This window comes from Rhinopithecus roxellana, chromosome 2, assembly GCF_007565055.1.
Source record: "Rhinopithecus roxellana isolate Shanxi Qingling chromosome 2, ASM756505v1, whole genome shotgun sequence".
NCBI lineage: Eukaryota > Metazoa > Chordata > Mammalia > Primates > Cercopithecidae > Rhinopithecus > Rhinopithecus roxellana.
In genome coordinates this window covers 151,706,336-151,718,704 of record NC_044550.1, presented here as the reverse complement: position 1 = coordinate 151,718,704, position 12,369 = coordinate 151,706,336, and the positions used below count along the sequence as shown (strand labels likewise).

The 12,369-nt window shown below is 46.4% G+C and overlaps 1 protein-coding gene across 4 annotated transcripts in view; it reads left to right on the top strand.

Annotated features, from left to right (window-relative positions):
- The first annotated feature begins 846 nt into the window (after window positions 1–846).
- KIT (KIT proto-oncogene, receptor tyrosine kinase) overlaps window positions 847–12,369 on the top strand; it is an 82,292-nt gene continuing 70,769 nt past the window's right edge. For all 4 annotated transcript variants that reach the window (XM_030925234.1, XM_010358983.2, XM_010358982.2 and 1 more), the window contains exon 1: window positions 847–994. In XM_030925234.1, coding sequence (XP_030781094.1) covers window positions 928–994 — 67 coding nt within the window. In that variant the 5' untranslated portion in view covers window positions 847–927. The remainder of the gene's footprint in view (window positions 995–12,369) is intronic.

Genomic DNA, 12,369 nt, shown 5'->3' with positions numbered 1-12,369 from the left:
ACCAGCAAGGGCAGTTAAGAGGAACACAGGGATCCCTAGCCCTAAAACTGTCGTCTGATACAGAGGCAGATAAATCATTACTGGGGTTGGCCGCGTTGGGGGGAGGGAGGGAAATGTGTATGAAAACCTGGGCTCCCAGAGCAAACTTTGCAACGCTCCCCTCCCCACTTCACCGCCCCAATCTCCACACAAGTCCCGGCAGGGGCTTCTTGAGTGGAGGCCACGTCGACCAATAGGAACCCACTGTGTTCTTACAGGTTACGAAGCAGGTGGAGAAACTGAGCAGAAACAATTAGCTAAGCCGGGCTCAGCCTTTACTGCGGTGCCACGCGCTCCTAACAGGCCTGGAGGGTAATGTCGGGGCTCAATTTCCTAACGCTCCCCTCCCCATCCCCGTGTCACCTCCACCAGCAGCGGCGTCCAGCCTCCTCCCGCCCGAACGTGCTCGAGGGGCGGGCAGCCGTCCTTTATTGTCTGGGGAGCACCTGGCAGGTGGCAGGCCCGTGCCCTAACGTGCGCGTGGTGCCCAGCTTCACAAAGCGAGCGGGCAGCACCTCTTTGGTACGGGAACGGCCTCGGGCGGGCCGACCACATCCCAGGGGTGGAGAGGTGGAGAGAGAAAGGGGCTCCGGGGACAAGAGCTGGGAGCTAGGGCGCGCGCGCGCCCGCCTCCCCGCGGGCACAGCCCCCCGGCATTAACACGTCGAAAGAGCAGGGGCCAGACGCCGCCGGGAAGGAGCGAGACCCGGGCGGGCGCGAGGGAGGGGAGGCGAGGAGGGGCGTGGCCGGCGCGCAGAGGGAGGGCGCTGGGAGGAGCGGCTGCTGCTCGGCGCTCACAGCTCTGGGGGCTCGGCTTTGCCGCGCTTGCTGCACTTGGACGAGAGCTGGAACGTGGACCAGATCTCGGATCCCAGCGCAGCCACCGCGATGAGAGGCGCTCGCGGCGCCTGGGATTTTCTCTGCGTTCTGCTCTTCCTGCTCCACGTCCAGACAGGTGGGTCACCGCGGCTGGCACCCCGACCGTAAGACTCCTCGGCAAAGCCTGTGCCCGGCAGGGTGGTACACGCCGGGGTGCATCCGGAGAGAGGACTGCGGGCCCTCCGTGCCCTTGCGTTCCAGTCTCCGGGGGAGACTCCAGGTGGCCCTCGGACTCTCCTGCGCCTTGCCTCGCTCACCTGCGCGAGGAGACCCCAGCTACTAGTGGTGGGGACGCGAAGCCGGGGTTCTTAGGGAATGGGGACAGCGAGGGGAGGTTAGGCGTGAGCGAGACTGCAGGCTGCATGCGAGTTTGGGGTGGCTTTTGTGCCGACGTTGCGCGGGGGGCGGAGGCGAGGGGCTCAGGGGTTCCCACCGAGCGCCTTCTCTCGCCGTGCGAGGCGCGGCCGCAGCTTCCTTTTGTTAAAAGTTGCGTGTGTGTGACCGGTGCCCAGGAGGACCTGCCTGCAGGTTTTCCGCCGCGCGGAGGGCAAAGTTAGAGAGCCCTTTCTCTCCTCTGCGGCTGCTGCCTTCCAACCGCAGGCGCTCTTTGTGCCCAGAGCTGGGGACCGACCCGCTGCCGCCTCTGCTCACGGCGCCACCCGTGGAGACGAATCGAAGCCTGCGGATTTCCCCGCCTCCGGGTTAGGGTTTTGCGCTGGGAGTGCGCTGCGTGCGGCTGTGGGGCCGGACTCCCGCGAGCCTGGAGGTGGTGGGTACAGGGACAACTTGGGCAGGGCGTGTGGAAAGCAGCCGCTAGGTTGCAGACTTTTTGCTTTCGTATATCCCGTGCTCGCCCCTTTCGGCCGCGGCGCAGTTTCATTCCTGCCACGCGCTCCGGGGCGGCTAGAAGCTGCGTTTGCCGCCTGCTCCGGGAAGGCAAGGGACAGCGTGCTGGGACTATGCGTGCCCTGACCCCGGCTGCCTAGCACGCCGGCCAGTGTGCCCGGCCTGCCTGGCGGGCTCTGGAAGCCCCTAGTCCCGGTATCTGCGACCTGTATTCGCAGATCCTGTTTTCTTCGGAAATTTTTGAGATTTGTGACCGCCCGCCTCCCTGTCCCCGGGGAGGGGACATCTATACTTCAGGGCTGCCTGGGGGTGGGGTGGGAGATGGAGTGGAACTTTCTGCAAATCCTGCTCAGTTCTTAAAGCTATAACAAAAAACCAGGTATATCCGCGCGGGAACTTGGGTCTTAGGTGAAGGATTCGCAGGCTGCTGGAGCCCCTCGGTCAGATTCCTGCCTCCCGTTCCCTTTTTTCCAGGTGTCGCTGGTGCGCGCGAGTGCAGGTCGCCCAGCTCACCCCTGAAGCCCTGCTCTCTCCCGGGTCATTTTTAAAACAAACCTTTAAGGTTACCTTGATGGTGTGAGGATAGAAAGTGAGTCTTAGCTGGAATCAAGCGCTTGAAAGGAAGCGGCGCAGTGAACGGTTGTGAGACTGTCTACTACCGGTCAGTTTCTCTATAAAGTCTCCAGGCGCAGTCTCCCGCGTCCTGGGCTTGTAACTATTGTGAGGGCTTTCCTGTGGGGGCAGAGAGGCCTTGCATCTGGACCCCTGTGCAGCAGGAGGGGTCAGCAGGGGTCACGAGGGAGTGTTCGGATTCCCTGGAGGATTTGATCACCTAGCTTAAAACAACACATCTGGTCTTTATGTTTTTGTGCCTTGACCTTTTTAATATCAGTTAAGGTATGTGAACTAGACCCCAGTAGGAGACTAGAAAGACCACATCGAATATTTCCCTTTTACAAAATTAAAAGAACCAATGGTTTTCTTCTTCCCAATAGATTTTTGGCAAAGGGAATTTTAAGGTCTGTCTCCTGGGGGGCCAGTGTGGTGTAACGACAAAGCCTTGCTCTGTCCCTTGGGTTCTCCTTTTCTCTGCCATTTCTTGGCTGCGTGCCCTTGGGCAGGTTGACTTAAGTCAGGTTGCTTAAATTCTGGGGAACCCAGTGTCCTCCAGAGTACAAGGAGGCATCTGCATCATGAAGGATCCTTTGGGTCCAGAATTCTCCTCCAATGTTCTGAGTGTAGACTCAGCACTCTTTTCAACTGTTCCCCGGTCCCTGTCTGCCTCACTGAAATTCCTCTGCCTCTCCTGCTCACGGGGACCTCATGGAGTATGGGTGCATCTGACCGGTCTGCCCCTGGCTGCAGCAAGGAGCTGTGGCTTATGCTTCCCACCCCTCAATTCCCATATATTCCTCTGCATTGCCCTTTGAGGGCTAGGAGGTGCCCACTTTGTCCTAACCGTCATTCTCCTCCTCCCCCCACCACCACCCCATTATTACAGCTCCTGTGCCTAACAGGATGGAGCTGCAAGGAATGGTGAATCATACCTTCCCCGCTTCGTTCCTGCAGGTGTGAGGCTGGAGTCATTCTCAGCAGCTGTACGCAAGGCAGTCTAAGTTATTATCCTGCTGGAAATATCCCAAATAAATATCCCAGATAATTCATTTATCCCTATTCTGTTTTTTCCCCCACTCATCCCCATATTTTTTCCTCATGACTCTCTAAATCATGTATGCTGTGCATTTATAGCATGCTTTCTAATGGGCCTTAAATTTTGTGTAACATGCGTGTTATACATAGTTGTTGCTCTTCAGTTGGAAACTGTGTGCTAGGCCTGTTGCTTGGGGCTTTACCTGCTATTTCTAGTAGTCTCAATGAGCCTAGTAAGTAGTAGTAGTATTACCCCTAACATTTTACAGCTGGAGAAACTGGCTAAGGATAAGCGCCAAGTCATCAGTGGTGAAGCCTGATGAGGTTGGCTCTATGTGCCCAGCTCTATAACCATTCACATGATTCACCAGAATCTGTAGTAAGACTCATTCAAAAATATTTAATGAGTTTTTACTATGTACCAGGGATTGTTGGAAGTTCTGGGAATGCAGAATGGCCAGTGTCACGACCTTCCCAATTTTGGTGAAAAATATTTAGAATTGCATGTCTTATGAAAGGGGAGTATTTGTGGAGGGAGGATTAATTAAATTTTAGCTTGGAGGAAGGGTTGTAGGCATTTGACCCTGTGGTATGCTGGCTTAGTTGTTAGGTGTCTCATTCTAGTTAGCATCCCTCAGAAATGAAGGTAAGCTGTTTCTAAAATGATGCAAGCCAGTAAAAAATTCATTTCCCACTCCAAAACATAAAAATGGTCTTGTGCATAGGTGTGAAAGAGAACACCCCCAGTAGGGCTGATGCCATTGGCTATTTACCCTGGATAGCATGGTGAGAAATAACGGCAATATACCATCCAAAGCCATTTTTTCTCCAAAAGAAATTCTCGTCAGAAATGTGCCAAGTATTGTGCGGGCTTCCCTTGGAGCACATTTATGTACAGATGTTGTGGTGATGAATTGTGCTGCTGTTGTTGACAGCCCTTCGAAGTTACCCTTAGGGTTTTGACTCATTTCCTCAAGTCTCTTCCAGGGGATTAAAGAAGGACACAAAGAAATGAACCTCGGTGTCTTTAGCGGAATTCTCAGAGCTGGACTGCAGTGTGGGGACCTCTTCAAAGTAGTGGTCAAGGCTGTGGCAGCGTTTTCTTCAGAATGAATTTAGTTTAAGAGTTGGCAGGCTAGGATGTGGGAAGTGCTTTCTTTTGCTGCATTAATGTGTGGTAACTTTCAAAAGTTGAGATCAAATGACATTTGCAGGAATCCAAATATGCAAATTTCATGCGCAGTTTTGGTAACTTGAATAGAGATTGCCACAGCTATAAGTCCAGAATGAGGAAGGCCTGGGAGTGAGTTAGAGGAGGTAAAAGTTTGCCTGGAGGGCAAATCCAGTGTAAATCTTTGTTGTATGTAGAGAGGAATTGAGTTGAGTCGGCTTGGCACAGCAGCTCTGATTTCTGACATTTTTTGGACATGATCATACAGCTCATCTTTTGACCTAAGACTCTTAATAAGTAAAGAGCAGTTGTAATCTGATAGCCTGCGGAGACGTGTTTTCTTTGGCCTACGTGATGCTTTTCAGAAAACATTGAGGCGTGTTATTAAGCAATCTAGAGATTTTAAAATCAAGATCTCTATTTATGTCTCCTCTTTAAGAATTATAGGCCATGGCTCCTGCAGATGAGGCCTGTGCTCTTCAGGTTGCATTAGGCTCTAGGGCCTGCCATCCCTTAGACATTTCCCACTGGGCACTGGTGAGTGCAGGAATCCAAATATGCCCCTGGAACCAGGCAGATGACAAGTGGGAGGAACACAGGCCTGCCTACCTTGTGTTGGTCTGATGGCTTCATGACTGACAGCTCGGTGGCCTTAGAGCAAATTGCTTAACCTTTTTGAGCTTTCATTGTTCATCCTAGTTTTGCCACTTATTAGCTCTGTGACTTTCGAGAAATTACTTAACCTCTCTGTGCCGATCAATGTGCTGCTACATGTAAAACTTTTGGAATGGTGCCTCATAGTACAGGCTCAATATGTGTTAGCCATAATTATCATCTGTAAAACAGGAATTATTATTGTGCCTAAAATGGGAATAATGCCCCCTCTTTTAAGATGATTGCCCTAAAGATTAGAGAGTTTTTTTTTTTTTTTTTTTAAAGAAAATGTCTCGCCCTGTTGCCCAGGCTGGAGTGCAATGGCACAGTCTTGACTCACTGTAACCTCCGCCTCCTGGGTTCAAGCGATTCTCCTGCCTCAGCCTCCTGAGTAGCTGGGATTACAGGCACCCGCCACCGTGCTCGGCTAATGTTTGTATTTTTAGTAGAGATGGGGTTTCACCATGTTGGCCAGGCTGGTCTTGAACTCCTGACCTCAGGTGATCCGCCCACCTCTGCCTCCCAAAGCGCTGGGATTACAGGCATGAGCCGCTGCGCCTGGCCTTACAGATATTTGTAAAGGTTCCTGGCACAGGGTTTGGGATGGGATAGGCACCTAATAAATGAGTGAATGCCTCAGGTATATATAGAACTTGACTACTTCTCTATGATTCTTGAGCATGGGTAGCAGTAAATATGAACTTGACAGTTTTTTTGTTTTCGAGATTGAGTTTTGCTCTTGTCACCCAGGCTGGAGTGTGATGACGCAATCTCTGCTCACTGCAAACCGCCACCTCCCAGGTTCAAGCGATTCTCCTGCCTCAGCCTCCCTAGTAGCTGGGAGTACAGGCACCCACTACCATGCCTGGCTAATTTTTGTGTTTTTAGTAGAGGCAGGGTTTCACCATGTTGGCCAGGCTGGTCTCGAACTCCTGACCTCAGGTGATCCACCTACCTCGGCCTCCCAAAGTGCTGGGATTACAGGCATGAGCCACCATGCCCAGCTGACAGTTTTTAAAATAAACTTTAATTTTTTTGGTCTTGTTTTATTTAGCTTTTGATAAGAGGAAATCTTTAGTCTTAGAGGCTGAATAGATCTTGAACTTTTTCTTTCTCTGGGGGGGAAGAAAAACAAACTACACATCTTATAAGATTTCTTCAACAGAAACATTTGTGTCTGGTACTTTTCCCATTCATCTTATGTTTTAACTGTCATGCTTACATTTTGGTTATGACACACTTGTTAGACATCTTCCCATGCATACCTTTCTGACAGCTTTTCAACATTTTTGCGAAATTTAAGGTTTAAGCCAAATTATTATTCAGGACGTGTAGCATCAGTTAATTACAAGCTTGGGCTCTGAAATTGACACCCTGGATTTTTATTCCAGTTCTGCCTCTTCCCTGCTGTGTGCTCTGGGACAAGACACTTAACCTCTCCTTAAGCTTCATTTCCTCATCTGTAAAATGGAGATGATGACATAGGGCCCCTGTGAGGATTAAATGAGATTCTGCATGTAATATGTTTAGCACAGTGCCCCTCATAGAGGAAGTGTGTGGACTCCACTATCGGGCTGATTTTCTTAGGTTCCCCTTTCAGCTTTGCGTCTTAGAAAAACGTTGAAAATGTGTAAACAGAATATGTAGAGTTTTTTTTTTTTTCGTATTAAGATGAAGTTGTTACATTTAATTAATATACTGCAATTAGTGGTAATGCATATTTATATGCTTGGCCCTTTGTTTAGCTGTATTCTTGGGTTACTTTCCACCAAAAGAGATACAAATTTCTTGATAAAAGTTTAGATGGGGGGAATGTCTGCAAGTGGCCATTTTCTCTAGGTGAGTAAGTTCATGTAGGCAGTCGAGAAGCTTTTCCTTGACTGCTCTGTCTAGGAGTTCAAGGACCAAGCTGAACTTGGCCATTGCCCCAGGCTAGACACAGTGGTTGGTGTTCAATAAGTATTAGTTTAACATCTTTTCTATTCTCCAGCACTTACACTAAGTTTTGAACATAATACATGCTCCGTAAACATTTTGGATTCAGTTTAACAGGCTTATCAATCCCCATGCCTTGGTCCTCCGTTACAGGCTGGGGTGGAGGAGGGCCAGGGCAAGAGCACAGCCCCTGATTCAAAGTAGAAGCTGGGGGAGGGAGAGGGGAGCTGCTCTTCAATAGGTACAGAATTTCAGTTTTGCAAGATGAAAGTGTTCAACAATGTGAATGTACTTAACACTATTGAACTATACATTTAAAGATGATTAAGGCGGTAAATTTAACATTATGTATGTTTTCGAAGTGGAATTTGGTTGTCTTACGTGCAAAGTGCTCTGGGCAGGATTTTCAAGGAGATGAGCTCCTGCTTCTGGAAACCACCATTCTACTTTCTGTCTCTGAATTTGACTATTCCAGGTACCTCACAAATGCAGAACCATTCTGAATTTGTCTGTTTTTTTTGGACTGGTTTATTTCACGTACCGTACCGTAACATCCTCAAGGTTCATCCCTGTTGTAGTATAAGTCAGAATTTTCTTCCTTAAGACTGAAAAATATTCCATTGTATGTATAGATCACATTCTGTTTACCTATTCCTCCTTTGATGGACATTTGGGTTGCAAACAATGCTGTAATGAACATTTGCATACAAGTATCTAAGGGAGATTTTTTGTGGAGACTGTTTAGGAGGGTTAAATTCATGGCTATGAGCTATGTGTTGGGGAGCTGGGGAGAAGATGGGCTCTTTAGATTATCTCTGAGTGAAGGGGTATAGGACCTGGGTATTAGGGTGCATGCTTTGGAAAGAAAGTGCCCTTAAGACACAAGAGGAGGATAAAGGTGCAGGTCTTCACTCACTCAGCCTATTTATGGGCACCTTCATCAGGCACTGTTGAGACTGAGGGGAAGGAGAACTGGAATTATCATGGATGTAGGTAACTGGGAGTAATGTCGGTACTATGGAATTAGTGGAAATAAAGCCAAGAGGAGGGGTGGCCTATTTGAGGGAGAGAATATGATGTTGGACTCTGCTGTTTGTTCATTGATTATTTGTGAGCTGCATTTTCTTGAAACTCAGTTTCACAGACACAGAGGGAAGATGTCAGTGAAATTCTTCTTAGGGTCAGGTCTCTGTAAGAAATAAAACTAAACCCCAAAGTCACAGAACATGGCTCTATAATATTATGGTAGCACTGGGGATTATAAAGAAGGGTGTGTTAACTGTGAACCAGTCATATGGTGAAAAGGAAGTTTTCATGAAAAGAAGGGTATACTAGGAAGAGAATCCTGGATTCTTCCCTGCATTAGGCCATGTTGAAGGTATGTTTTTTGTTTTTCTCAGAATAAAATGGCCATATTGGGTATAGAGGAGGACATAGAATTGATGAAAGCTTTGGGAAATAAATAGGTCCTTTGAAGGCAACTTAAAGAAATTGGATTTATTAAGCCTGGAGAAGATAAGGTGAGGGAAGTTTTAGTGAATGACAGTCTTAAAATATTTTTAGTGTGTGAGTGAAGAGCAGAACAAAATGAGAGTCATTTAAATTGCCCCAGAAGGAAATTGAATTTTTTTTTTTTTTTTTTTTTTTTTTTTTTTGAGACAGAGTCTCACTCTGTCGCCAGGCTGGAGTGCAGTGGTGTGATCTTGGCTCACTGCAGCCTCCACCTCCCGGGTTCAAGTGATTCACCTGCCTCAGCCTCCGGAGTAGCTGGGACTACAGGCTCACGCCACCACGCCCAGCTAATTTTTGTATTTTTAGTAGAGACAGGGTTTCACCATGTTGGCCAGGATGGTCTCAATCTCTTGACCTTGTGATCCACCCGCCTCGGCCTCCCAAAGTGCTGGGATTACAGGCGTGAGCCACTCCGTCCAGCAATTTTTTTTTTTTATGGGAAAATACTTTCATTGGAAGGGTTGGCAGAGACTTTATTCGGTTATAGGGCCTTTGCTGGAGCTGTGAGGAAAACCAAGTAATTGTCATTTTGAAATGGTTCTTAGGTCCTCCCCAACTCAGTTGGTTTGACGGCCCTTTAAGGGCCTGCCTGAAATCGTTTGGGAATAATTCGGAAATGGGAAAATAACCGACCATTTTTCTTTCCTCACTGCCTTGGCTGTGGAGCAGAGTTTCTCATAAATGCTGACTAGACTCTAACATAATCCACTACTATAGTCACAATTTCGGCTATATCGAGAACAGCCAGTAAAGAACCCACAGCCTCAAAATGGGTTATCGATCTGTTAGGTGTGGCGGGATCTAACCACAGAAGAAATTGTACTGTGTGATAGCTTAAACTGAGTGTCAAAAGAAGACAAATAAAAGGAAGCTCAAGGTCTACAGAAATCCGTGATTAATCATTTAGCCCTACCCTAAGAATCGCTGTGCTGTAACACAGCAGGTAGGCAGAAAGTCTGTAAGGATGAAGGACGGCTCCCAAAGTCCTTTTCTCTTGATTACTCAGGGATGGATTGGTTACCCACCACTCTTGACTACCCTTTCCATCTGTCCTTTCCCTCTGGTCATTTAGTGGTCATGGCTCAGTGGCACGTTTGAGATCAACCCATGGTCCAGTGGGGAAGGTGGTAGAAATGAAATTGCAATTCAGCAGCTATTGGTTGATAACATTTTATTAATACCTGTCACTTCGAAATTGATATCTAAGATGGGATCTCCCTGCCTTTAAGGAGCCTAGGACCTATAGGAAGATGGTCCTGGGTAGGCGCCAATGTTACACGATTTATAATAAGATTTAAATTAACAATTTGGGTCCTATTCATTACCATTGGTTTGGAGGACATAGGCATCACTTCTTGAATTGAATGGCCAATTGAAAGGAAGATAGGGGCCTGAATTAAATCTTAGAAGAGTGGGGTGGAATTTGGTCAAGATGTGAAGAAGAGAAGCAAAGGTTAGAGTTAGCCAGAAGGCTCTGCTCCCACCGACGGAACGTCTGTAGAGACTAGTGGGAGATGAGATGGGATAATTTTTAGGGCACCTGGATTTTTATTCTTCAATAATTGAAGTCTTCCCTGCAGTGCTATATGTGATGAGAGTTTTGTAAATCTAATCTGGCTGAGTAGTTGCCTATTCAGAGAAATAACTTAAAAATGGAAAAGTATGGATATCACTTTCGCATGTATTACCTATTCAATGTGTTCAATGCACATCCGGTATAGATATGTATTTTTAGTTGTTTTTAAGTCCAAGGCTAATTCTGCTCCCTTCTCCCTACCCACCTTCCCCACCCCTAGCCAAGATTAGAGATTTTGTGGGCTCAACTTCTCATTGTGGCAGTAGATGACCTTTCATTTGCTTATTAACATATTTTAAATATTTAGCAAAATAATACACCTTATTTATGTCAGTTCATTCATTGAAGCAAAGACAGCAATAAACAAGCCTGCAAACCTTGATAAGGGGCCTGTGTGATTCGGAACATTTTGAGATTCTTCCCCGGATCCCCCTAGTCCTGTTTTATAAAGCTATTAGGGACACACTGGTGGCTGCCCTCCCCAACCCAGGGAGTCTGGGGAGGGAGGAGGAGGTGGCTGTTTGTGGTGGGCAGAACTCTGTCACCTAAGGAAAAAGGCGTGTCTGATAGCACTTGCCAGTAGTGAATGCCTTATTCTTGACCAAGAAGAAAAAAGATAAGAGGGAAAATGAAAAAGGTGAAACGGTTCTCCTTTATTTTTAAATTGCTTAGTGAGGCAAAATATCCACCTTCATTTGGCTTTACCCCAGGTAACTCATTTCAGAGGGTGTTAGAAAATTCTTCCAAACAACTCCGGGACTCCAAGTAATTTAAATATAATGGCCTACGTAGGTTCTTAAGCAGAGGAATTAGTTGACAGAGTTAGAACAAAGGAGAGCATTATCACAAAGAGCTCTGGAAGTTAATGTGTTTCTTTTTATTGGAAAAGAAGTATTTCTAGAACGGGATTCAATTGGCTTCTGGGGAAAATATTTACTGGAGATTTTAGAAGTGTGAAAGGTGGCAGGAGACGTTGGCTGTCTATTATTCTACTTGGCTAGTGCATGCTTAAAAATAAGACTATGTTAAAAAGATCTTGAGAATTCTACTTGGAAAGACTGAAGTAAAGATAGTACAGGTACTTTTCAAAGGATATAAATTTTGGCTCATAAAGTATTTTAAATGCAATTCCATCCTAACTTTCACAATGCAGACTTTCTTTTTATGGCTGATGTTGAGAGAAGGTACCTGAGAAAGATTTTCAATTCAAGAGATGGGTGATACTTATTTGGTTAATAAAACACCACAGGGACTGGTTTTTAGAATTTTTGTCATTGTTAAGCCAGTATTCTTAACCTAAAATATATTAGGATAGTTAATGAAAATACTGAATTGGAATGTTTAAATGTTTCTCTACTTAGTATAGTCTGTATATGTACTGCTGGGAAATAGTATATACATTTTTAGCCGAACCAAAAAGCATCACTTTGATAAAAGAGGACCCCCCTCCCTTTGCTTTTTTAAAATAAACCAGCATATGTAGAAGGGTTTGTGCGTTTTTTTAGTAGATCTGAATGTGTTGCCCAATTTACATTCCAGCATTTTCAAGGGATATTATTTAACAAGATCATCTTGGTTTCAGAACCACTGCCTTTCAAAGAGGCTGGCCCAGAGCATGTGTGTGTGCCTGCAAGTGAGGTGGGTCCCCCACGGGGGCCAGTGGCTTTGCACCATCCTGGCCACTGGGAACACCAGCTCTGGCCATACAGCGGGGGCACTTAACATTATAGCGTCTTTCTCCATTCTTTTGGTCTCGTCTCATATGTTTAATCTGACCTTATACCAGAAATCCATAGATTTATTCACAAATGAATAAATTTGAAGCATCGGAGGTATAGCAGTGAACATACCAGGCAAAAGTCTTTGCCCTCTCTTGGGGCTTATGTTTTAGTGAATTATTTTTCTCTCCAGGAGAGAGGAAATTCCAGGAGTCCAGAAAGAAAAAAAAAAAAAAAAAAAAAAAAAAGAAAGAAAGAAAGATGTAATTTGAGGTGCTCTCATAGAAAGCAGTTTAATTTAGACTTATTTCAGTTCCACATTATGGTTAGTTAAGGAAGAAAGAGAAAAGGTTATGCAGAAGGTCCGAGGGCACCAGTTCAATGAAGAG